This window comes from Hyalella azteca, unplaced genomic scaffold (genome assembly GCF_000764305.2).
Source record: "Hyalella azteca isolate HAZT.00-mixed unplaced genomic scaffold, Hazt_2.0.2 contig12079, whole genome shotgun sequence".
NCBI classification, from domain to species: Eukaryota; Metazoa; Arthropoda; class Malacostraca; order Amphipoda; family Hyalellidae; genus Hyalella; species Hyalella azteca.
In genome coordinates this window covers 357,555-380,148 of record NW_025942047.1, presented here as the reverse complement: position 1 = coordinate 380,148, position 22,594 = coordinate 357,555, and the positions used below count along the sequence as shown (strand labels likewise).

The 22,594-nt window shown below is 36.9% G+C and overlaps 2 protein-coding genes across 2 annotated transcripts; one reads left to right on the top strand and one right to left on the bottom strand.

Annotated features, from left to right (window-relative positions):
• Window positions 1-11,626: 11,626 nt before the first annotated feature.
• Window positions 11,627-15,701, bottom strand: LOC108664372 (peroxiredoxin-6-like). The gene is made up of 4 exons (XM_018150952.2): window positions 15,546-15,701; window positions 14,647-14,803; window positions 13,571-13,782; window positions 11,627-12,600 (listed from the first exon to the last, which is right to left on the bottom strand). Exons 1-4 carry the CDS (start codon window positions 15,629-15,631, stop codon window positions 12,408-12,410), a joined length of 648 nt encoding a protein of 215 aa, XP_018006441.1. The 5' UTR covers window positions 15,632-15,701; the 3' UTR covers window positions 11,627-12,407.
• Window positions 15,702-20,016: 4,315 nt separating this feature from the next.
• Window positions 20,017-21,926, top strand: LOC108664353 (endoplasmic reticulum resident protein 29-like). Its single transcript, XM_018150928.2, has 2 exons — window positions 20,017-20,245; window positions 20,881-21,926. Exons 1-2 carry the CDS (start codon window positions 20,138-20,140, stop codon window positions 21,511-21,513), a joined length of 741 nt encoding a protein of 246 aa, XP_018006417.1. The 5' UTR covers window positions 20,017-20,137; the 3' UTR covers window positions 21,514-21,926.
• The last annotated feature ends 668 nt before the right edge of the window (window positions 21,927-22,594 follow it).

Sequence of the window (22,594 nt, the reverse complement as noted above, 5' to 3'; positions counted from 1 at the left end):
CTTAAATTTGCATGTTTCAATAGAGATGTAACTGAAGAGGTGAAGCAATCAGTGCTGAGGGCCACAGCCCTGAGTAATGGACCGTCCTAGTGGCGTGATCTGGTCACCCTCTGACAAACTAAAGCTCGAACTACACTCACAGAAACGGTTGAGTCTTTGTCCAAATAATGAATCACTCTTTAGCGCATTTCTCATTAATGGAAAAAATGCACTATTGTGCTCGCCATATCCGTCTGTCCGTCCGACCGTCTGTCCGTCTGTCTGTCTGTCTGTCCGTCCGTTTGTCCGTCCGTGACCTCACGTTTTCGTCGACGAGAAAATGCGCTCTCTATCACTCACTGCAGTGAGTACTGAGTTATGTTTTTTACTTTGTGTGGGTTATCCTGACTCATTTTTGGGGCGTGTCATTGGTGCTGTGTTCTCTCTCGGCTCGTGTTGTGGATAAAAAAAAAGGTGTCACTATTTATACAGTTTGACATATACATTTTTCTGACTGCGATCCTCACTCGTTAGCTTAATGAATAAGCCACGATATAAATATTTTCGTTGCTAAATATTTATATTAAAGTCAAATAATATTACGGTCGCAGCAGCAATATAATGTTCCGGCCATGATATTTCTCTAGGTTGTACTAGGAATATTCTAATATGGAGAAGGTACATTTTAAGTTTGTAACATGAAATCTCAGCATAAAATTATCATTGATTCTGTTCATTGTTATTACTCATATATTCAAATACGCAACACCCGCTGGCTGCCTTTGTTCAAACAACGCAGAAATATCTTATATTTATCTAATATTGAATTATATACTGAATGAGCATCGAATTATATATTATCACCTACAATTATTTATATGAATATCATAATTAAAAAATCTTGTATCCGAAAAATTATGTCTATTTTTAACCCCCAAATCACATTTCATTTTGATATTTTTTCTATTGGCCAAGCATAAAAGATTTCCAAATCAAGTCTCGGAGAAGAAGGTGTACAAAAATATACTTAAAGTAGGTGTGCAAAAAATACTTAATGTAGGTGTGCGAAAAATACCTACTAAAGTAGGTGTGCAAAAAATACTAAGACTAGGTGTGCAAAAAATACTTAAAGTAGGTGTGCAAAAAATACTTAAAGTAAGTGTGCAAAAAATACTAAGAGTAGGTGTGCAAAAAATACATAAAGTAAGTGTGCAAAAAATACTAAGAGTAGGTGTGCAAAAAATACATAAAGTGAGCAAAAAATACTTAAAGTAGGTGTGCAAAAAAATACTTAAAGTAGGTTTGCAAAAAATACTTAGAGTAGGTATGCAAAAAATATATAAGGCAGCTGGTGAAAAAATAATCGAAGCAGGTTGTCAATAAAAATATCCAAAGCAGTTTATCAAATAATATCCAGAGCAGGTGGTCCAAAAGTAATCAAAGTAGGTGGCCAAAAAATATCCAAAGCAGGTTGCCAAAAAATATCTAAAGCAGGTGGTCAAATACATACATAGCAGGTGGTCCGCTAACTCACTCAGCTGGCTCTGCAGAGCTTAACGCCGCCCAGCAATTAGCGCTTCAGGTCCGGCATTGCGACAATGGAATTTGTCTAGAAAATTAGGGCTAATGCCAAAATTTTGGTGGGGTGAAAAGCTGTTGTTGGCGGGGCCCTGAACTGTTTTTTGTGGGTCGGCAGGCTGTTGAGTTACGAAAAGAGACTTAGCTCGTGAGTTTACCTAACCACGTTAAGATAATTACATGTCCTCACAAGTGATTCAATGAGGCTTCACTCATCACTGTGATTAGACTCATGTCTGGTAAATTCTTAGCGATTTCCTCCTCTGGAGAGAAGAGAAGGTAAAGAAAATATTATGAAATATTAATATTAACAGGAGGTAAATAAGATAATAACTCACCGAGAGATAAATATAAATATGGAATGAAATATTAGACGTCGATGATAGGCATATGATAGGCATGCCAACGAGGAAGGCGAACTTTGACACACAAAGAAAAATAGATAAACAGGATCATAAACTGTGAACGACAACGAGTGGAGGTCATTCATTTCTCAATGAACGTGGCCTATAAATCCTACATGTACTGTAGGTCTTTGATATTCCGTAATAAAAAATGTAAGAAATGGTTAAGTAACCGGTCAACGCCAACACCTGTAACCGGTCAACAGCAACACCTGTAACCGGCCAACAGCAACACCTGTAACCGGTCAACAGCATCACCTGTAACCGGTCAACAGCTACACCTGTAACCGGTTAGCAACAACACCTGTAACCGGTCAACAGCAACACCTGTAACCGGTCAACAGCAACACCTGTAACCGGTCAACAGCAACACCTGTAACCGGTCAACAGCAACACCTGTAACCGGTCAACAGTCCCCAGGATCATAAGTCTCACTCTCATAAGTTTCGTGTCTGTTCTCCGGGGCCCAAAAGTCCGGTCAGGACGCTCATACTCCTGCCCCCGCTCTGCCTCATCTATCAGAGTTGGCCGACAACTTCCTAATCAAATAAGTTGACAGACCCGCCATGCATCATTCGTAGATCTGACCCAGTCTCTGGTCTAGTCTCTTGTCCAGTCTCTTGTCCAGTCTCATGTCCAGTCTCTTGTCCAATCTCTTGTCCAATCTCATGTCCAGTCTCTTGTCTAGTCTCTGACCCAATGTCAGGCCAAATGTCTTGCCCAGTCTCTTGCTCAGTTTTGGTCCAGTCTCTTGCCAGGTTTAGGCCCAGTCTCTGCCAGGGTTTGTCTCAGTCTCTTGCCAGGTTTAGGCCAAGTCTCTGCCAGGGTTTGTCTCAGTCTCTTGCCAGGTTTTGTCTCAGTCTCTTGCCAGGTTTTGTCTCAGTCTCTTGCTCAGTCCTGGTCCAGTCTCTTGCGCAGTGGTAGACCCAGTCTCTTGCTCAGTTTTGGCCCAGTCTCTTGCTCAGTCCTGGTCCAGTCTCTTGCACAGTGGTAGACCCAGTCTCTTACTCAGTTTTGGCCCAGTCTCTTGCCAGATTCTGTCTCAGTTTTGGCTCCGCACTTTGTACAACATTTTTATCAACAATATGAGCATCACAAATTAAAGAATTCTGTCACTATACCATCGTATGCCGCCCAGGTTTCACTATTTGTTAGCATTTTAAGCAAGCCTTCACGAGACTCTAAGTTGCGACCGTCATTTAAGAAACACCATTTATGAAAATTTTATTCAAGCCTTCACATGAACCTGAGTTGTGATCGTCATTCAAGGAACAGCCAAGATGTCGGAAGAAGAAGAAGTGATCACGACGCAAACTCGGCGCGAGTAATTGTGTTTTTGCTGGAAATATTACCCCCTTGGGACGTAAAGTTGAAATTGGCACATTTTCTTGTTCTTCAACGCCCTGGGGCGGTGTGATTTAGTAGCGCGGAATGCTGCGGTAAAAGTTACAGCTTGAGATATGGTCGCTTCGAGACCGAGTCCTGAGAGCGTCTCGAGCAAACTACGATGGAACTGTGGAGCCAAACTTACAAAGCTTTGCCTGCAGGAAAACTGGTGAGTTTTTGGTTGAATTCAACATTTCCTTTCACTCACCTTTAAAAATCAACCTCAGCCATATTGTGAATTGCAAAATTCTTGGTTGAATTTAACGTTATCTTCCATTTACATATTTAAGATAACAACAGCAAGCATTTGAACTGGTGATATTAACCTTGCTATTCGTCACATGAATTAAGTTAAAATTCTTGAGGATAAAACCTAGTAATAAATTTTATTACTTCGGTATTAACTGCGGTATTGGCTGCGGTATTAACTGCAGGATTAATTGAGGTATTGGCTGCGGTATTAACTGAAGTATGGGCAGCGGTATTGGCTGCGGTATTAACTGAAGTATGGGCAGCGGTATTGGCTGCGGTATTAACTGAAGTATGGGCAGCGGTATTGGCTGAGGTATTGGCTGCGGTATTGGCTGCGGTATGGCTGCGGTATTGGCTGCGGTATTGACTGCGGTATTGGCTATGGTATTGGCTATGGTATTTAATTACTGCTGCAGTAATTTGTTTATTTATGGTGAAAGAGATGTTTTTGTTAGGAAAACGAAGCCCCTGCAATGTAATTTTTAACAAAAATTACCCTAAATTAAGAAAATTTGAAATTATGTTCCTTAAGTAATTAAAACGTTAAAATTAGGTCTCTATATCACTTTTTAATACTGGACAATTCGTACATCCTTGTTCTTCAGTAAAGGAATTCACATTGCATGAATATCCATGAACATTACCTCACGTTACGGAACTTTAGGATTCCCTCTATAATTCATCCCCAATTTCTTAAAAATTCGAACGTTCCTTTCATTCCATAAAGAATTCATATTGCTTGAATGCATGTCAGAATAGAGCAAATGTGGCTCGATTGAATTGTGGCGAATTTCCATGTAGTCACAGCTATATATGTTTGAATATGCACGTCGGGTGCAAGTGCTTCGAGTAATTCAGCGTATATTCATTTATTCAGGACCGGGAGTCTGATATTATGAATGCTTCATTCAGGTTCTGGTCCAAAGACTGCCCGTCAATCCTGTTCAACGGGACAGAGATATTCAACAGGGATATTGTCCGCGAGAATATTCAACAGGGATATTGTTCGCGTAACATTACAATCCTGTTTTCCTGTTGAACATTACAATCCTGTTTTCCTGTTGAACAGTAAAATCCTGTTTTCCTGTTGAACATTACAATCCTTTTTCCTGTTGAAAATTACAAACCTGTTTTCCTGTTGACCATTGCAATCCTGTTTTCCTGCTGAACATTACAATCCTATCTTCATATTGAACATTAAAATCCGGTTTTCCTGTTGATTATTACAATCATGTTTTCCTGAGAAACATTGCAATCCTGTTTTCCTGTTGAACATTGCAATCCTGTTTTCTTGTTAACATTACAATCATGTTTTCCTATTGAACATTACAATCCTGTTTTCCTGTTGAACATTACAATCCTTTTTTCTTGTTGAAAGTTGCAATCCTGTTTTCCTGTTGAACATTATAATCCTGTTTTCCTGTTGAACATTACAATCCTCTTTTCCTGTTGGACATTACAAGACTGTTTTTCTGTTGAACATTACAATCCTGTTTTCCTGTTGTACATTACAATCCTATTTTCCTGTTACATTACAAGACTGTTTTCCTGTTGAACACTACAAGACTGCTGCTCTGACTTCGTCTTCTCTCCACATGCAGTCTCTTATTAGCGAAGTTTTAAGCAGGCTTTGGATAATTTATCTCATTAACGCCCAACAAGTTATGATTAATGACCGAATCAGTCATTTATGAAACATTAGACCTGTCGTACGCTCCTTATTCCACCAAAACCATTCCTTCACATAATGATTTTTTAAGAGAATCATCTAAAAAATTTTCATTTGTTGCAGCTCTAATTAATGATGACGAAATTTGAATATAAATCTAAAATTTTAAGTAAATTGGGATACCATTTGAATATTTGAGTGTAGATGAAACTCTATGTTTGGGGTAATTTTGATGTATATTTTATATATTTATTATTACTATATCTCCAGGAAGCAACTATAAAATTTCAATGAATCATATACAAAATAAATGTCCAGGCAATGAGTAAGACGGCACAAAATATTTCCGAAATATTAAAGGTGATCCAAGTTTCTAGAAATTAGTGTAGTCGTTAAAAGTATTTATTGTAATAAAGAACTTGATATAATATAAATTCATATAATATAATAAAGCAATTGATTAACAAACTCAACGATAATATTTTTTCGTTTTAGTTCCCCTGATACAAACGAAAGTTGTATGAACCTGGCTATCGAGTTCCGTAATTAAACGCCTTCTCATTTTCGAAGACTAAAGTGGATTAAATTGAAACAAGTGTAGTTTGTAAATTGAAAACTCATAGAGCATATAATTTTTATAATGACTTCAACCAGCATCTACATATTTGAAAAATTCATAGAGCACATAATTTCTATAACGACTTCAACAAGCATCGAAATGTTTACACAACAAATGAAGCTAATAAATTTCATTCTTAGGGATTTAAATTATTATTTTTTAATATTTAAACAACACATGAATATAAATTGAAAACATGAATAACATAATAACTTTAAAGTCTTCTTCCCACAGCACAGTAATTAACAAGAAAAAATTCCAGCCTATATGATGCTGAATGCATATATATACAGTACCTATATAATTTATTTACAAATTTCATAAGTTTGCGTAAATCGCAAGTTTACCAATAATTTAAAAGACAGCCAAGGATATATGACTGCAATGAAGATCTGAGCTTACTCGAGATCTTCTTTGATTTAAAATTCTTGATGCATATCTGATGCGTGGGTTTGAGCGGTGCAGGAGACCAGGGGTAGCAATGCAGCCGCAATCTTGTCGCTCTCGACCGTCAACATTTGCGGTGGCTCTCCTGAGGCCTTCAAAAGTCTTAGCGCGTCAGGAATAACTCAGGCGTCGAGCTTTCTTTAGAAACGCCTTCGTTTTAGGTGGAATGCGCCTGATGTCTGAGAGAAGATGCCTGACAGCGCACGCCTGACAGCACACGCCTGACAGCATGCACCTGACAGCATGCACCTGGTAGTATACGCATAACAGTATACACATGACAGCATGCATACGCATGGCAGCATGCATACACATGGCAGCATACGCCTGGCAACATACACGGAGCAACATACGCCTAACAACATATGTCTAACAGCATACGCCTGACATATATACGCTTGAAATCATACGCCTAACAGCATATACATTGCAACATACGCCTGGTAGCACAAGCCTAGCAACGTACGCCTGACAGCATACGCCTAGCGCCTAACTGCAGCGCAAGTACACGCAAAGATGCCGCATCCTTGATGCTCCGCGGTTCTAATCTCGCATGCAAATTGACGAGACTTGTGAAGTCAAACAAAGACTGCTTGCATCACGCAAACTTGTGTACAGCTTTAATTTAGTGAAGTTGATGTGTTTTCTTATATGCTTTTATTGTTTTATTATAAATATGCATAACAGCTGCACCTTTTGATATTTCATGTACCATTTTAGAAAACAAATTTTTCTTGTTGCTTCTCCAATTTTCGTTTTTTTAGCTTTTAAACTTTTTCTAAGATTATTGGAACGTTAACTATATTGCACTATATTATCAATTTCCTGTTATAAAATGGCAATGCAACGATGTATTTTATTTTATAAGAATTTTATGTAAACAAGAAAAATCGAAGATCGCAAGAAACGCTGTAGCCTGATGAAATTTTTAGTAACCTCGAAACGACAATGACTATTTTAAATTGTAATTTTTCTTCAGATTATTGCGAGATTTTTTTATTTACAATTCATCAATCCAATAAATGAGTGAGAGTTTTTCCAAATGGTTATTCACTTTTTGCATGGTCTACTTTGGCCTGGCGATAGGGCTCATCAGAGCAACATCTGCTTTATGCTCGTACTGAGAGTAAAAGAGTGTGTCACTATTTGGACAACTTATTTCTCTGAGTGCAAGATATTGCGTAGGGTAGCAGACGGTTATGTCAACTCGAGCGCGGGCCAAAATCAACAGCAAGGCGACGGAAAATTGGCCCCTGCAGTTGACTCGCGCTGACGGTTGAAAAAGAAAACAATGTTTCTTGATGGCTTCAGTCGGGTAATGGGTGGCCTCTAATGGCCGACAAGTTCAGTAATACAAAAGATTATAAAGTGAAATAAAAATTCATTTTAAATTGAAAAAATAAAAAATATATTTCATTTAAATTCAGTTCCTAAGTTTCATTAATGACCCATAAAAAACCCATGATTTTAATTTCCGCGTTTGATAGCTGAAAAAATTTGACTCCACTTAAAAAATTTTTTAATTTGTAGTAAATTACCGTATTTTTCTATTATGTTCATATTTCTCATGATACAATTAGTTTTGTTGTGTTTGAGTAACCAGCAAATGCAGATATGAATGCCGCCTCTTCTTCCAACATCTGCAATCTGCAACTTAGAATACGAACGTCCTTATATCGAAAATTTCAAGCCTAAAATAAAATATATCGAAAATCCTAATTTTTGACCTTCTAAGTCGCCTGTTACGTAGAATTATAGAATCTCAGGCCTTGACAGCAATGGCACATTCATAAATCTGGAATCTCCGACATAAAATGCAATCTCTAGTGCGCTCAACTGGAATCTTTAGCCATAGGTATAGAAAAAATTCATCATATACATGCAAAATAAAGTAGAATCTTGTCATTATTTCTAAAAATGTGTAATACTATATACAAAAACACAAGTTTCATTTCCTATAATGTACACAAATATCTCGCAGGATAATCAAATTTGGAGCTCGCGATCTGAATGTGAGCGCTGAAAGTGAAGCTTTCAGTGAAACGCCACACAATCAAGACGGGTTTCCGGCAGTCACATTCCACTCCGTCACACAAAAACTGAAATAATTCCACACTCCGTCACACAAAAACTGAAATAATTCCAGAAGGAATGGCAGCACCGACGTTGATTTCCTCAGAGACGGCGCTCGGCGCAATCTCCTGTTACGAGCGTTTCTGTCGTGGCTCCAACAGCAAGATATTCATTAAAACAAAAGCAAAAAGCACCGGAACATGCATAAAAAACACTCGGAACTCTTTCATGAAATAAGAGCACGCGTGCTTTACCTTCGTGGAGATCGTTTTCAGGAAAATCTAAAGCCGTTCATGTCATAGAATTCGTGCGAGTAAACGTGATTTTAATAAAGGTTAAAATTAAAGTCAACATATCCATTGTAAGCGAACGAATGAGATCAACTTTCTTCGATTTTCACATTGTGAAGTTAGTGCAAATTTATTTTTAATTGGAAATAAGCGAGAATTGTTCGCCATTTCAGAAAAAACTATGAAAATATTGCCGTGCAGTATCTAGACAGTACAGTCTGATTAAAATTATTCCCCTATTTCGTATGCCTATGAATTATTCTATTCTATCTAACCTATAATCAATCAGCAACCTGTATGGAACATATCATATTAGTTTATGTCCTAATCCGTCAACATATATCAGTGCGGTTTTTTTTCATTTGGATATTCAACGGGAAAGTATTGCAACTTTCAAATTTCTACCGGGCGAGATTGAAAAGGAAATTCATATGGGACAAATTCTGATTCAATTTTATTCAATTACAATAATGTCATGTAACTGTTTAAATAATACAGGTTCATAGTTCAAATAATCATCCAATCAGAATTATTTTATTGTAGAGAACATTCCAATATCATAACCTATCGCATAACCTAACGCTCGTATCTCATACAAATGCCATAGGCTAGCAACAAGTCTAGGTTGAGGGATTAACGTTACAAAAATTCGGTGCGCACACGGCACAACAACATTATCCTGGAGTCCCGATAGCCGAACATACGTTAATGTTATTCGTCAATGGCTAGCAAACACATTGAAACGGAGGCCTGTTTGGCTACTAAAATAATTATGCATCATTATACGATGGGGGTAAACATTGATATTGCTAGTGCACAATTGGCTAAGCTATCACTGCAGAAGGACATTGTACAAACTGAGGCAGACCTGCCGTTGGATTTTAGCAACATTGCTATTGTTGCTGCTGTTGGGCGTTTGTGTATTACTGAATCCGGTGATCTGTTGCGACCATTTAGCCGGGATTTCTGGTTGTAAACATGATTTAACCTGTATTTTGGTTCCCAATAGGTTGAAAGGAAGAAGGTTAATGCTGATCCGCTGACTATTGATGAACGATGTTCTACGTAAACCGTTGATTTGCACCCAAAAGTTCTTATTATCTCTGTTGGCTCTGTTGACCCTGTTGACGCCGCTGATTCGCCAGAAAATCTTGCTGACGTTGCTAATTCTGAAATTCATTCCCACCTACGCCAATTACAGGCATTTCTCCATAGATTCCATTGTTATGGAAGCCATTTTGTTAAGAACCACTGTTGGGATAATCAAACTGCATATAATAACCTCGCGTTAAAGATGCCGCTGCTGATGTGAAAATTGCTCCGCATATTCGACACTGAAGCGTTTCCCAGTCTCCTCCATTATACGCGATCACGACGAGCCACAACCACTGCAGGGTGGCCCACACTGTAGACAATACACTGTAGATCTTCAAAGGCCACTTCTTAGCTAGCTTGGCAAACGAAGCTAAGAGTATGAACGATAAAACTTGAATAGAAAGTAGTACTCCCTCGATGATATTCAGGTTCTCATCTTCAGTATCGTCGTTGAGCCAGTCCTGCAGCTGAGTTAGGGATACAATAAAGATTCCTAATACTGCAACAGTGTAACATCCTGTTCGGAGTGAGTACTCCCCTAGGAAACACGTAGGAGTTAACAACGATGACACCAGGCCCATTGAGTGATTCAAGTTTGCATGCCAAGATATTACATTGCATACGGGGCAACTCAATAATTAGTCCTTGTTATTCTAATTTGCAAGTCGATAGCATGCTAGATATTTTGGCCCCAGTAAATAAGATGCCAAATTAAGCCGTTCCAATCAAAATCTGCGACTTTCGGGAAACTTCAATTTTTAGGTTCTTTTTGATTTTCGGTTTCGATCGTCAGAGGCCAAATGGAGGTTTCAAACGCAAGAAACTGCAATTATATTTTCACAAATCATCTTCCAAATCCACAACTTGCAGTTAACTTTCCTGTTGACTCAAAACGCGTTTCGAAGGTTTTGATAGCCAGCGTGTTTTCTTCATTAGCGACCTCGCACGGTCGCATTGACTCTCAGTGAAGTTTTTTTCCCCCTCACATTAAAGAATCAAAACTTGGTCCTAGTTTTTTTTATACCAAAATTTAGGTTGAGTGTGTCGATTGTATCCTGAATACATCGCTTTTGTTTGTTGGTTTTAAATTGCGATTCTTATGCTACGCGCTTTAGGTTCTTCTGTATATACGGTTATAATCAAATCAAATAAAAAGAAAATTTATTTCTAATCTGATATAACCTTCTCAAAATTTATTGCATTAAATTTTTGGCATACAATGACCGTGCTTCATTTTCTAAGACGATACTGTGCGTATCTAAGGTAGCAATGAGTGGTGTTTACTCGTATCATTCGCATACTTAAATCGCAAGTTAACCGCGAATTTAGACGTCAAAATTATCCCTTAATAATTCAGAAATTTTTTATCGAAACCAGCGTCGAAAACCAGCTCCATCAACAGTTCAACAAAAACATCATCAGTTTATTGAACTGATGATGGCGAGGGCCAACAAAAGTTTTCAACGCGAATTAACTTGGCGTTTCGTTCAATTTTATATTTTCTCCGATTTTATGGTATTTAATTCTCTCTATATAATCGGAGTGTCTCCATGAATCCCACTTTTGCGAACTGCGCTAAATTGGAAATTGAAGAATCAAATTAAAAATTAAGCAATAATGCCATCCAGCGAACTTCAAGTGTAGGCAGGACCACGCCATTAGAGACATATTATTTGTTAAATTTGGTAAAACATTTATAATTGATACTTGAAAAAATTGAAATGACTTAAAATTCTTCAGCCATTTGATTATAAAATTAATTTTTAATAAAATTTTTATAAACATAATAATAATTCCTCAAACATTTGAGTTGAAAGGATATTAATACAAGAGGTTTGTGGAAAAATTATTGAACATGTGTGCAAACATCTTTATGGAAATGATAAAGATACCTTTTACCCCAAGGAGATTCATTTTACCCCAAGAACTGCAGTGCAGTAACACAGTGAAACTTGTTGTTGTATTGTAAAATCAAAGTACCTCAGGCAAATGAAAATAACCCCAAAAAAATATTCAGTGAAAAACAGGAATGTTAATTGTCTAAATTTTTATGTGGAATATTTGATATTTTGAATACACATTTCGAAGGCACCGATGATCAGTGAAAAGTTCACAACCACACCAACAATGGCTTAGAAATAATTAAAGAATAAACTTAATGAGGCAAATACATCTTGGGATGATAGAAAAATGAGATGCTGGTGGATTGCATGTTCAAAAACCTGGTGGAAATATCGAGAATAAAAAACAATATTGCTAATTTAGGAGCATCAAATTAACAGCAATAAATCAATCGGAAAACTTAATACATAATTTATTAGATTTTTTAATACATAATTTATTAATGATTAAAAATCCTTTAGTTCACGCTTGAAAACGTGTCAAAATTAGTATCGGAGCATTTATACCTTTCCAAAGTCATGAGCTTCCAGTGAACAATATAAAATGAAAAGTAAAATGAAAGGTTGTCTTAAAGTGAAAGGTGAAATGAAAGGTTGTCTTAAAGTGAAAGGTTATAAGTGAAGTTATAATATAAAATGAAAGGTAAAATGAAAGGTTGCATTAAAGTGAAAGGTTATAAGTAAAGTATATGTCAAGGATAAGTAGAAGCCCGTTCACTTGGTGGTTCTGAGATAAGTTTTGCCAGAAGGCACGGGATGACAGACGTGTTCAGGGAACAGTTGCTTAGCATCGTCAGGAGAGACGCTGGGCAGGACCATGCATGCGGACCCCTTCGTCCAGTCCGCGGGGGTCGCCACCTTCTGCGTCGCCGTCAGCTGGAGAGAGTCTAGGGCGCGCAGGATCTCGCTGCGCATAAACGTTTGTTATGAACAACAAAATAATAAATTAAATTGCACAATCTCGCCGCGCAAAAACATTTATTTTAATCAAAATAATAAATTAAATTCTATTAAATAAGGAAATGCATCGCAACGTAGAACGTTGATTATAATAACATTTGTGAAGAAAACTGCGCCATTTTAGGTAACATGTCGCAGGGCAAAAACCTTTGTTTTAAACAATATAATAATAAATTAAATTTTTTAATTAAGGAAATGCATAGCAAACAATTACAATAACATTTCTGAAGAAAACTGCGCCATTTTAAGTAACATGTCGCTGCGCAGAAACGTTCATTATAAATACCCTAATAATTATGGTATAATAATTAGTAATAATAATTAATTATAATTAATAATAATTACTAAAATTTAGTTTAATAAGGGAATGCGTACCAAGGGAGAAATGTTGATTACAATTACATTTTTAAAGTAAAATTCCGCTAAATAAGAAAAAATCTCGCACGCAACAACGTTTGTTATACAAACTTGATTTCAAAATGAAAACAACTTGTCCAATTACGGAAATATTTCGCGGCCTTAAACGTTGACTAGAATAATATATGAAATGAAATTCCACCAAATAAGTAAAATTATTGCTGCGCGAAAATGTTTGTCGTGAAAATTGTTGAAATAATATTCAAATAAATATGGAAAGATATCGCAGCACATAAACGTTTATTGCAAGAACATTTGAAAAAATAACTCCTCCATTTCAAGCAAGGTGAAAAAAACGTTTATTAAAACAAGAAAGAAAATAAAAGAAAATTGCGTCACATTAAGCAAAAAAATGCAGGGCAAAAATATATCTAAGCAAAATTATTTTAGGAAATCATTTTTGGGGCCAATGAACGTGGGATTAAAACTAAAACTAAAACTAACTAATTTTCACAAAAAATAATAATGTATAAACTCAATAAATAATTAGTGATCCTCACTCAAAGTTCCTGCCGGTTGTGGCAGGGTAGAGCATGGACAACTTAAGTTTCTTGTCGGGCCCGACAACGAAGACCGCCCGACATGTATAGGGCATCCCGTCGGCCCCCTGCTCGTCGGGGTCTATCATCCCCAGCTGCACCGCCAGCGCGCGCTTATCATCCGCAATGATAGGGTACGGGAACTCGCTCAGCTTGTTGTACGCTTTGATGTCCTGATGACAAATGCTAATATTTAGTAATGATTACCTATCATCGATAAATTATATATTAGGTACATTTTAATCAGTCGCTAATGCGCCGAAAGCGATCGCTTATCATCCGCAATGATAGGGTATGGGAAATCGCTCAGCTTGTTGTAGGCTTTGATGTCCTGATGATAGATGTTAGCATTTAATAATGATTATCATCGATACATTATATATTACGTACATTTTAATCAACAGTTATTGCGCCGCAAGCGATCGCTTATCATCGGCAATGATAATGTGCGGGAACTCGTGCAAATGTCTGAATTTGATGACCTGGCGACTTTTTTTAGTACTTGGTAACAATAATTAATATCACAAATAAAAATTTAAACATTCGTACGTTTCAATTCAAATATTTAGAAAAATTATCAAAGAAGAATGATGTGTGCACTTTGATGCCAGGCAAAAGTGTCTAAAATTTCACTGACACGCTATGGGCTGAGACACTGACACGAATCACTGATAAAATATTCATTTATGTACGCCTTTATATAGATAAGAATTTATTCTTAACTAAATGCCCGCTATATCCATCAATAGTGGAGCTCCATTATTATGAGTAACAATTATATTTTTCATACTTCTGTAAACAGATCTCTATCCATCCTAGCTGGTGCTTAATTTATATTGCGTTTATAGCATTTTAGAAATGATTAAAACGCTTATTGATTAAAAAATATAATTCAGTACTCAGTGCAGTGAGTGACAGAGAGCGCATTTTCTCGTCGACGAAAACGTGGTCACGGACGGACGGACAGACAGACAGACGGACATGGCGAGCACAATAGAGCATTTTTTCCATAAATGGGAAAAGCGATAAAAACAGACCTCTATCCAGCCATGATGGTCGTCGAGAGCGTCGCAGGACAGGGCGATGAGCTTGCATCCGCGTTTTTCAAACTGCGGAGCGAGGGCAGCAGCGCGGCCCAGCTCCGTGGTGCAGACGGGCGTGTAGTCCCGCGGGTGCGAGAACAGGATGCCCCATCTCAAGTGGTTAATTAATAATTACTATCTTTTTGATACAAATATCATTTTAATAAAAATTAATTTTAATAAAAATCACTTTTAATAAAATTAATTTCAATAAAAATTATTTCAATAAAATTTAAATTTAATACGATTTAATTTTAAGATAATTTAATTTAAAAATTTTAAATTTATTATAATATAATGTTAATATAATTCAATTTTATAAAATTCAGTGCAAACGAAATTCAATTTTAATGAAATTTAATTGTCATTAAATTTAATTTCATTACTATGCATTATCATTGCATTATTAGAACAAATTCTGTAATGTTTGACAGAACTCATGTTCAAATATCTATAGAACAAATTTTGTAATGGATTTCTAAAAATATTTATTTTTAATTTGTTTTTTAACGATGACGAAACGAGTGTTCATAATAATAAAAAGGAATGTTTTAAGCAAAACAACCAAAGATTGCATTATCTGAAAAAAATCATATTAAATAACTAGTTACGATGGAGTAAAAAAAATCATTACACATTCGTCAATGTCATAAATCAATGAAGTGATTCAACCTACAAAACGGAACTATCGAAGAACTCAGCGATCGTAGAAACTAGAAAGATTAATTCCAATGGTTGGAATTGGAAATATATAACTTACACTTGGATACTTACACTTGGAAATATATAACTTACACTTGGAAATAAATAACTTACAATGAATAAATAAGTGCGATAAATAAAGAGCTACTCACGATTCTCCAAGCCAATCATGGAACTTGATTTTCCCATCCGTCGTTTCGGCCTCAAAATTGGGGAAGATGTCGCCCAAATTCACCATCTTGATCAGCTAGGACTATTAAATAATAAAATCCACTCGGAATCAATCCACTAACAATCCACTAATAAGGAAAGACCATTTAATATTACAAATACATACAGTAACAATTTGTCTTACAAAAAAAATGAAATATTGTGAATGGTGACAAGCATACACCTTTTCCATGTCGCCAGCCAAACAATGGGCAATTGTCGAGGAACGATAAGATTGCGATCACTATTTCAGCTATCATTTGCTCAAAATGGTGCAAGAAGCTATCCCGAGAACAATTAATCATCCGTTCGAAATCATTATATGGAATTATTTTTTGCCCGCTTTTGTCAAGTGAGTCAGGGGGCAATAAAATAATTCCATAGTGGATTGATTCAGGAGGCACTCACTTTGAGTCAGGAGTGAGTCAGGAGGCACTCACTTTGAGTCAGGAGTGAGTCAGGAGGCACTCACTTTGAGTCAGGAGTGAGTCAGGAGGCACTCACTTCGAGTCAGGAGTGAGTCAGGAGGCACTCACTTCGAGTCAGGAGTGAGTCAGGAGGCACTCACTTCGAGTCAGGAGTGAGTCAGGAGGCTTTCACTTAGTCGTGAGTCACAAGTCTCTCATGCATTACCATAAGTCACGGTATGAGAATCGTGAGGACACAGTACGTAGGAGACCAAGTGTACGCGATGTTTATTAATTTAAATTGAATACGTGAGGTAAGTATGATAATAACCGGAGTTTAAGTGAGTTTTTGTTCCATAATTGTTGAAACGAAGTTATCAGAATGTTCTTAGGTTGTTAAGTTTGAAATTCAGTTTTCCCGCAACGAATAAAAAAATTGACACCACCAATTTAGACTTACATAAATACAATGCATACCAAACTTGAATACGCAACTGACATAGAGGGTATGCACAAAATAGCAGCCCTCCGTAAATAAAACTAATTTGCTTAGAGCACTTCCCACTTTCTAATCTTCCCACTTTCTAACTTTCCAGTCAACAGAAAGTTCCAAAAAATAACAGTTTTTTCTCGATCAAAATTTCAAGATAAATAAAATATCGGCAGAAAAAAAAAAACATCTCAATTTTTGCACACTCTCTCTGCTTGGTTGCGTGAGTCAATTCAGTTCCCTGAACTACCGATCCAACAACTCAACACTCGTAAAATTAATAGAATAGAATAGAATGGAATAGAATAGAATAGAAGTGTCGGCGTTGAAGAAATAGGCCCATGGCCTGTTACCGATTCTTGAACGTTTCGTGACTTGATTAACAAGGGATCCGGCCTTTGGAGCCCGATCTTTCCATAGCTGACGATTGATTGAGATAGCTGCTGGACTTATTGCCTGCTCCGTAATTTGCTAGGCATTTTAAGACTGAACATTAACTCTAGGTTCGGGCGCACGACAGCAACAAACAACTGCTTCATCGCTTCTGCATCTAGGAACTCGAAAGAGCGTCTGATCAGTCCAAGTCGTTTATTGGCTTCATTAACTTGACCTTCAATATGCTTAGAAAATTTCAACTCATTGTCGAAAAGGTCTTATTGTCCGAAAAGTGGGTGGCACATGTTTTCCCTACAGTACGAGCAGCGAGCGGTTATAGATTTGATTCGCCTTTTTACCGAAACGACCCACACAACGGCGATAAGCGCATCGATATTTGGACAAAGTCTAACTCATTTTGCTGTGTGACCGCCTCGCTAGTCTTCTTTCGCGCGGCCACAGAGGAAGCTTTGCTTTCACGTGTCTTTTGGTTGCGCGACCGCAGGTTGCAATTGCATGGTAAGAATACCACTAAACGCTACTGATAATGGTTGCTAGCAGAGCTAGTACGTGGTTGCTGGCCGAGTAGTCGACAGCGCAAAAAATGTTTGCTTTCAGAAGTCGTTTTTATTTGAGGGTTTCTCCCGTTAATGATGATCAAGGAAGGAATACAAATTATTGTATAAAATATGATACGAGAGTCGAATATCAAAACTTTTCACTAATTCTGCTTATACTTGAAAATATCATACCGTTAATGCTAAAAAAATTGAAATTAACATGAATAAAAGTGTAGGCAATGATGAGAGATTTGCGAAAAACACATCAAGTGAAGACGACTTCATTTCACATTAACTTTTACAACATTTCATAATTTTACTCAATTGTTTTACAAATTTATAGTAAGAAATAACAAGTTTAAATATTAGGCTAGCACCACACTCGACTGTGCTGCTTGTAAATTTTAATTAACAAAGTTATACAATAATCAGTCACTGATCTGACTGACACCTGCTCTGGCAAAGCGCAGTCAGCTACTAACTTCCAGACAATGACTTTCAGGTAAGACGAAGCAGCCGGCAGAAAGCGTAAAAAAGAAGAGACAACCGCAAACCGCAGTCAGCCAAGCAATGCAGCCATCCAAGTCTGTCCACACGCAACACAAAAAATACTGTTGGGGAAAGTGCAAACCATAACTCATCTTTTACAAGGGGATCTGTGTTCAGTTAATTCTTTACGCAAGTTTAATTGAAGACCAGAGAAAGCTTACAATTATCAATCTTTTTCTTTGCTTCCTTCGATTCATGGGAAAAAACAAACAAGAAAACTGTTAATAAAAAGCATATTCTGGTCTTCAATCAGATTTGCGAAAAGAAAGTACTTCTGCTTAACTTTAAAAATGCTTCATTCTGAATTATCAAAACATTTTTTATTATTTCATATCTGCATATTCAAATGTGCCATTTTTTAATAGGCACAAGGAAACCTAACAGTAGACGAGATATCAATTTGAAAAAGTAACGGAGTGAAGTCAAGGGTCGAAGCAGTTGTTGCGTGGGAAAGCTAAAAATAAAAAAGTTTACTCTAAAATAAGTTTTCTCTGAAAATTTCTTAGAAAATAAATATTGTTGGTATAACAAAACTTTTAATATATCTGAACTACGAAGTTTTGGAGTCAATGGAGTATTTCCAGTTACTTTGAACAAATTATTGACGTCCAAATCAACACTGAATTTCAAAAAGCACACAGTTCATTTTAAGTATATCAATTTATTCCACCAAATTACGCAATATGAAACAATTACACTAGCTCTGTGATTAGTTAAAGGAAAACTGGTTTTAATTAATACGTTTGACGGAGTTTAATTTAACAACATTATATATACGAAAAAACTTGAAAAACTGAGATTGTATTAGCAATCAGGTTATCACACCTTTTTACATATCACGAAGCGCACTTTAATTAAAAGAACTAAATGTCACTACACGTTGCGTTCGAAGAGAATGTCTTCCAGAAAGAACGGCAACTCGTGCAGCAGCTGCCACATTCCACAAGCAGCTGCCATGCGACTGACGGACGAACGGTGGAGGTACATCGGCATTTGGTTATTATTCATATCGATGCAAGACCAGTTACTGAAGTGACTCATAAATGATTGGTTGAATGCTTGATTAAAAGTAAGCAAACTATTTGTAATGAGCAAAAACAAGCTCCATTAGAAAAAAAATTTAGAAGTGTAACGCAGCATATTACGATAAATTATTTCATGAATAATACAAATTACCAAATCAACACTTCTCAGAACTCACTGCAAACTCCCAGTCTCCCAGACATCTTACAGAATTGCTTGATTGTTCTGCAAATATGTATTATATTTTCTCTTGGAGGACCGAGAACTTTCTTTCATCGAATGCTCTTCAATATATACGGTAATGCATTCTTTATTAGAAAAAAAAAGAAGCAAAGCATGCCGATTAATTTCTATTCTTCTTCAAGCCTAGTCAATGAATGATATGCTTCTTCAACATCTTTCTGGGCGTATGTATGGACGTAGTTCACAAGAAGTTTTTTTCAAGTTGTAGTTTCGTCAATAAGCTTCCCGTCGTAAACTTGACTACTTTAATTAAAATGTTTATCATATGTGTTTGTTTCCATAATCTGCTTCCTCTGTAACACCTTACGACTCAGAGTTGAACGCGACTCTAGCAGACGATTGCAGAGTGCGTTGCCCTACGGATGCACAGCTGACTTCTTCCTGCCGCTCCAGTCCACACCGACACTTCTTAGGGGATTTACGTTGTTGCGTATCCACGTCCTGTATTGTATCGTGAGACCATAGATTCATATATTAATGTCTTAAAATGTTTTGAAAATCAGAAGTGATCTATCAATGCACAAAGACATTTTTGATATTTTTCAAATACAAAGTAAATAGTACAGCACCGGAACTCGTCGCACGAGCTTGATTGCGAGTTGCGACAAAGTGTAACGCCGTCTAGAAATTCCAGATGCATACAGTATAGGGCTAACATGTATGAGGAAATTGATGCAACGTTTTTTGGAGCACAAATGTATCAGTTTGAAATTACTGTTTAATAAAATAAGGCAATTTGAAGAAATATCTTCGATTTGTTAACTTTTTATCATTTTCCCTCCAGGGATCGCCTTCTCTACTTCATAGTTCATATCATCTGTGTTACTGTTACCAACTACCGAGTATTTAAACTGGTCAATTGAATAGACTTTTGTCAATCAGAATTAATGATGTGGAGCTTGACGCTGATTTTGATGGCTTCATTGCTTCGGCAAGGTGCGTTCGGTATCAACTCTAAAGGCCTAACACCGTTAGACGCTTGGTCGTTCGACAAGGTAATTAATTAACAGACAGTAACTTGCACGGTGTAATTCTGGCAGGGAAAATGTGTCTATCAAATAACCTTTTTTGATGGATTCTATTTAATCTTGAAAGAATTGATGATGCTACAAGTAGAATTTGTAAAATATGTCTAAAGCATATTTCCTAATCCTACATTTTCTTTTTTGTAATTGATACTATTTATTTTTTATTAGGAACATTGGCGCACACTATCCCATAATCACTGAACCATGTGATGACATTGTTTTTCTTCTATATATCAGCTATAACTATGTAAGATGAAATTAGATTATAATATAATTTTCCCTTTAAACTATAATCTAACATTATGATTACTTTGTACCCAGCACATTTATCTGTACATTTAAAGCGTTTCTCCGTTATATGTATATCCATCTAGTGTACATTAACTTATAGAATAGAATCAATAGATGAATCGTTTGCTGCCAGGCGCGGGAGCTCAAGCAGCATTGCAGATGGTTATTTTCCCAGGGCTATAGGGAACGATTTCGATAGGCAAAAATATTATTGTGCACATTTTCTTTTGTTGTCGTATTGTGGCTTGTCCACAAATGAAATTTTCGTGAATAATATCGTTTGATTCATTCATTATTTCTTGTTTTTGCAGATGGTGTCGAAGTTCAAAGCAACGATCGTCAAGTTCGACACGGCATATCCGTACGGCGCAAAGCACGAAGAGTTCGCCAAACTCGCCGCCGCCGGGCGCAGTTCCAAAGACCTTTTGGTGGCAGAAGTTGGCATCAAAGACTACGGTGAATTCGAAAACGTGGATTTAGGTGAACGTTTTGGCGTGGTTAAAGAAAATTTCCCTGTGGTGAAGCTTTTTTTGCAGGGTAGAGACGATCCCATCGATTTTGATAGTACTGATTACACGGAAGATTCATTGAGGAACTTCGTGCGGAAAAATTCCGATGTTTACATTAGTCACGAAGACTGCTTAGAAGCCTTCGATCGAATCGTTGACAAGTTTATTGTCGAAAAAGACTCTAAAAAACGAAACGCTCTACTACTCGAAGCCGAGGCTGAAGCCAAAAAGGTAAGAACTGCCGAAGACAAAACTTCAGCTGGGATCTACGTGAAAATTCTAGAAAAAATGCTGGAAAAAGGCGACGACTTCATTGCGCAGGAACGTTCCAGAGTTGCTGGTCTCATGGAAAAACAGAAGCTCACCGAGGCAAAGAAAAAGACGATGCAGGCCAAACTGAACGTTTTGAAATCATTCGAACACCACGAACTCTGACGCTCAAGACTGAAGACATACGAATTCCATTCACATTATGTCCACGAATCATGAGGTGTAGCTACTTCAGTCATTCATTTATTTAAGGCTGTATACATGGCGAATAACGTAATTTGTTAAAAAGTTCCTGTCTTTGTCCTTCGATGTATAGTTCCGAAAAACAACATGTAATCCGTTATGACATGTACGAGAAACTTTAACTGAAAATATTTATCGAATGATCGGTACAATTAGTACAGACATTATACAATTATTAAAAATATTTTCGGTGCTTTTCAAGATTCAGGACCAATTATTACATTCAAATTCTGAAGATAATGTTAACAAATTAATGCATTAAAAATAATTATTTGACATCCAAGCAATTTCCTAAAGGTCGAACTGGGTTAAAAATATAATCCGATTCTGACATCAACGAATACTTTTTTCATTGAAATACCTTGTTTCCAGATAGCCTTTCTGTTCCAGAAAATTTGCTAGGTTTAAAATGACGCACAATTCTTAACAGCCAAGCCCCTTGTTTTGCTCCATCGTAGGCTCAGGATGTTATAAATGAAGCAAATTCACTGAATGATGAATCCAGAGTGACATTATAAACTTGATCAGCACTGGGCTGTGCCTCACAATAAATGATGAATTTGATACATTATGTCACGATATAGCCGAATTTGGTTGGGCGGGACGAATTGAATGAAGTGAACTTTCTGCGTTTGAACTTAATTCATCATACCTACTATATCGTAAAGTTGAATAAAACAAATAAAACAGATTAAATGAAATCTCACCATAATAAAAACGCCACTTTTCTGCACAACGACGAAATAATTATATGCGACAGGGCGCAAATAAAATTCGTTGGCTTCTACCCATGATTGCGTTCATAGTGAATTCCTAACATTATTTCTAACGTGGTGAACACTTAAGGTTGTCTTCCAGAAATTTCGCCAGCAGGACAAAGCGACAGTCGAGCTACCGAAGTGAGCTTAGTTGCTATGCACATCGATCGCCGGCGCAAGAAAGAAAGAAGCTCCTGCCAATACTTTCTATAATTCAGAGTAGCGGTCCAGCCAACACTTTCTAT

Coding starts and splice junctions, on each gene's coding strand:
- LOC108664372 (XM_018150952.2), bottom strand. CDS start 15,631: ATGGTGAATTTGGGCGACATCTTCCCCAATTTTGAGGCCGAAACGACG. Junction 14,804..15,545: donor CATGATTGGCTTGGAGAATC/GTGAGTAGCTCT, acceptor TAACCACTTGAG/ATGGGGCATCCTGTTCTCGC. Junction 13,783..14,646: donor ACCATCATGGCTGGATAGAG/GTCTGTTTTTAT, acceptor ATTTGTCATCAG/GACATCAAAGCGTACAACAA.
- LOC108664353 (XM_018150928.2), top strand. CDS start 20,138: ATGATGTGGAGCTTGACGCTGATTTTGATGGCTTCATTGCTTCGGCAA. Junction 20,246..20,880: donor ACGCTTGGTCGTTCGACAAG/GTAATTAATTAA, acceptor TTGTTTTTGCAG/ATGGTGTCGAAGTTCAAAGC.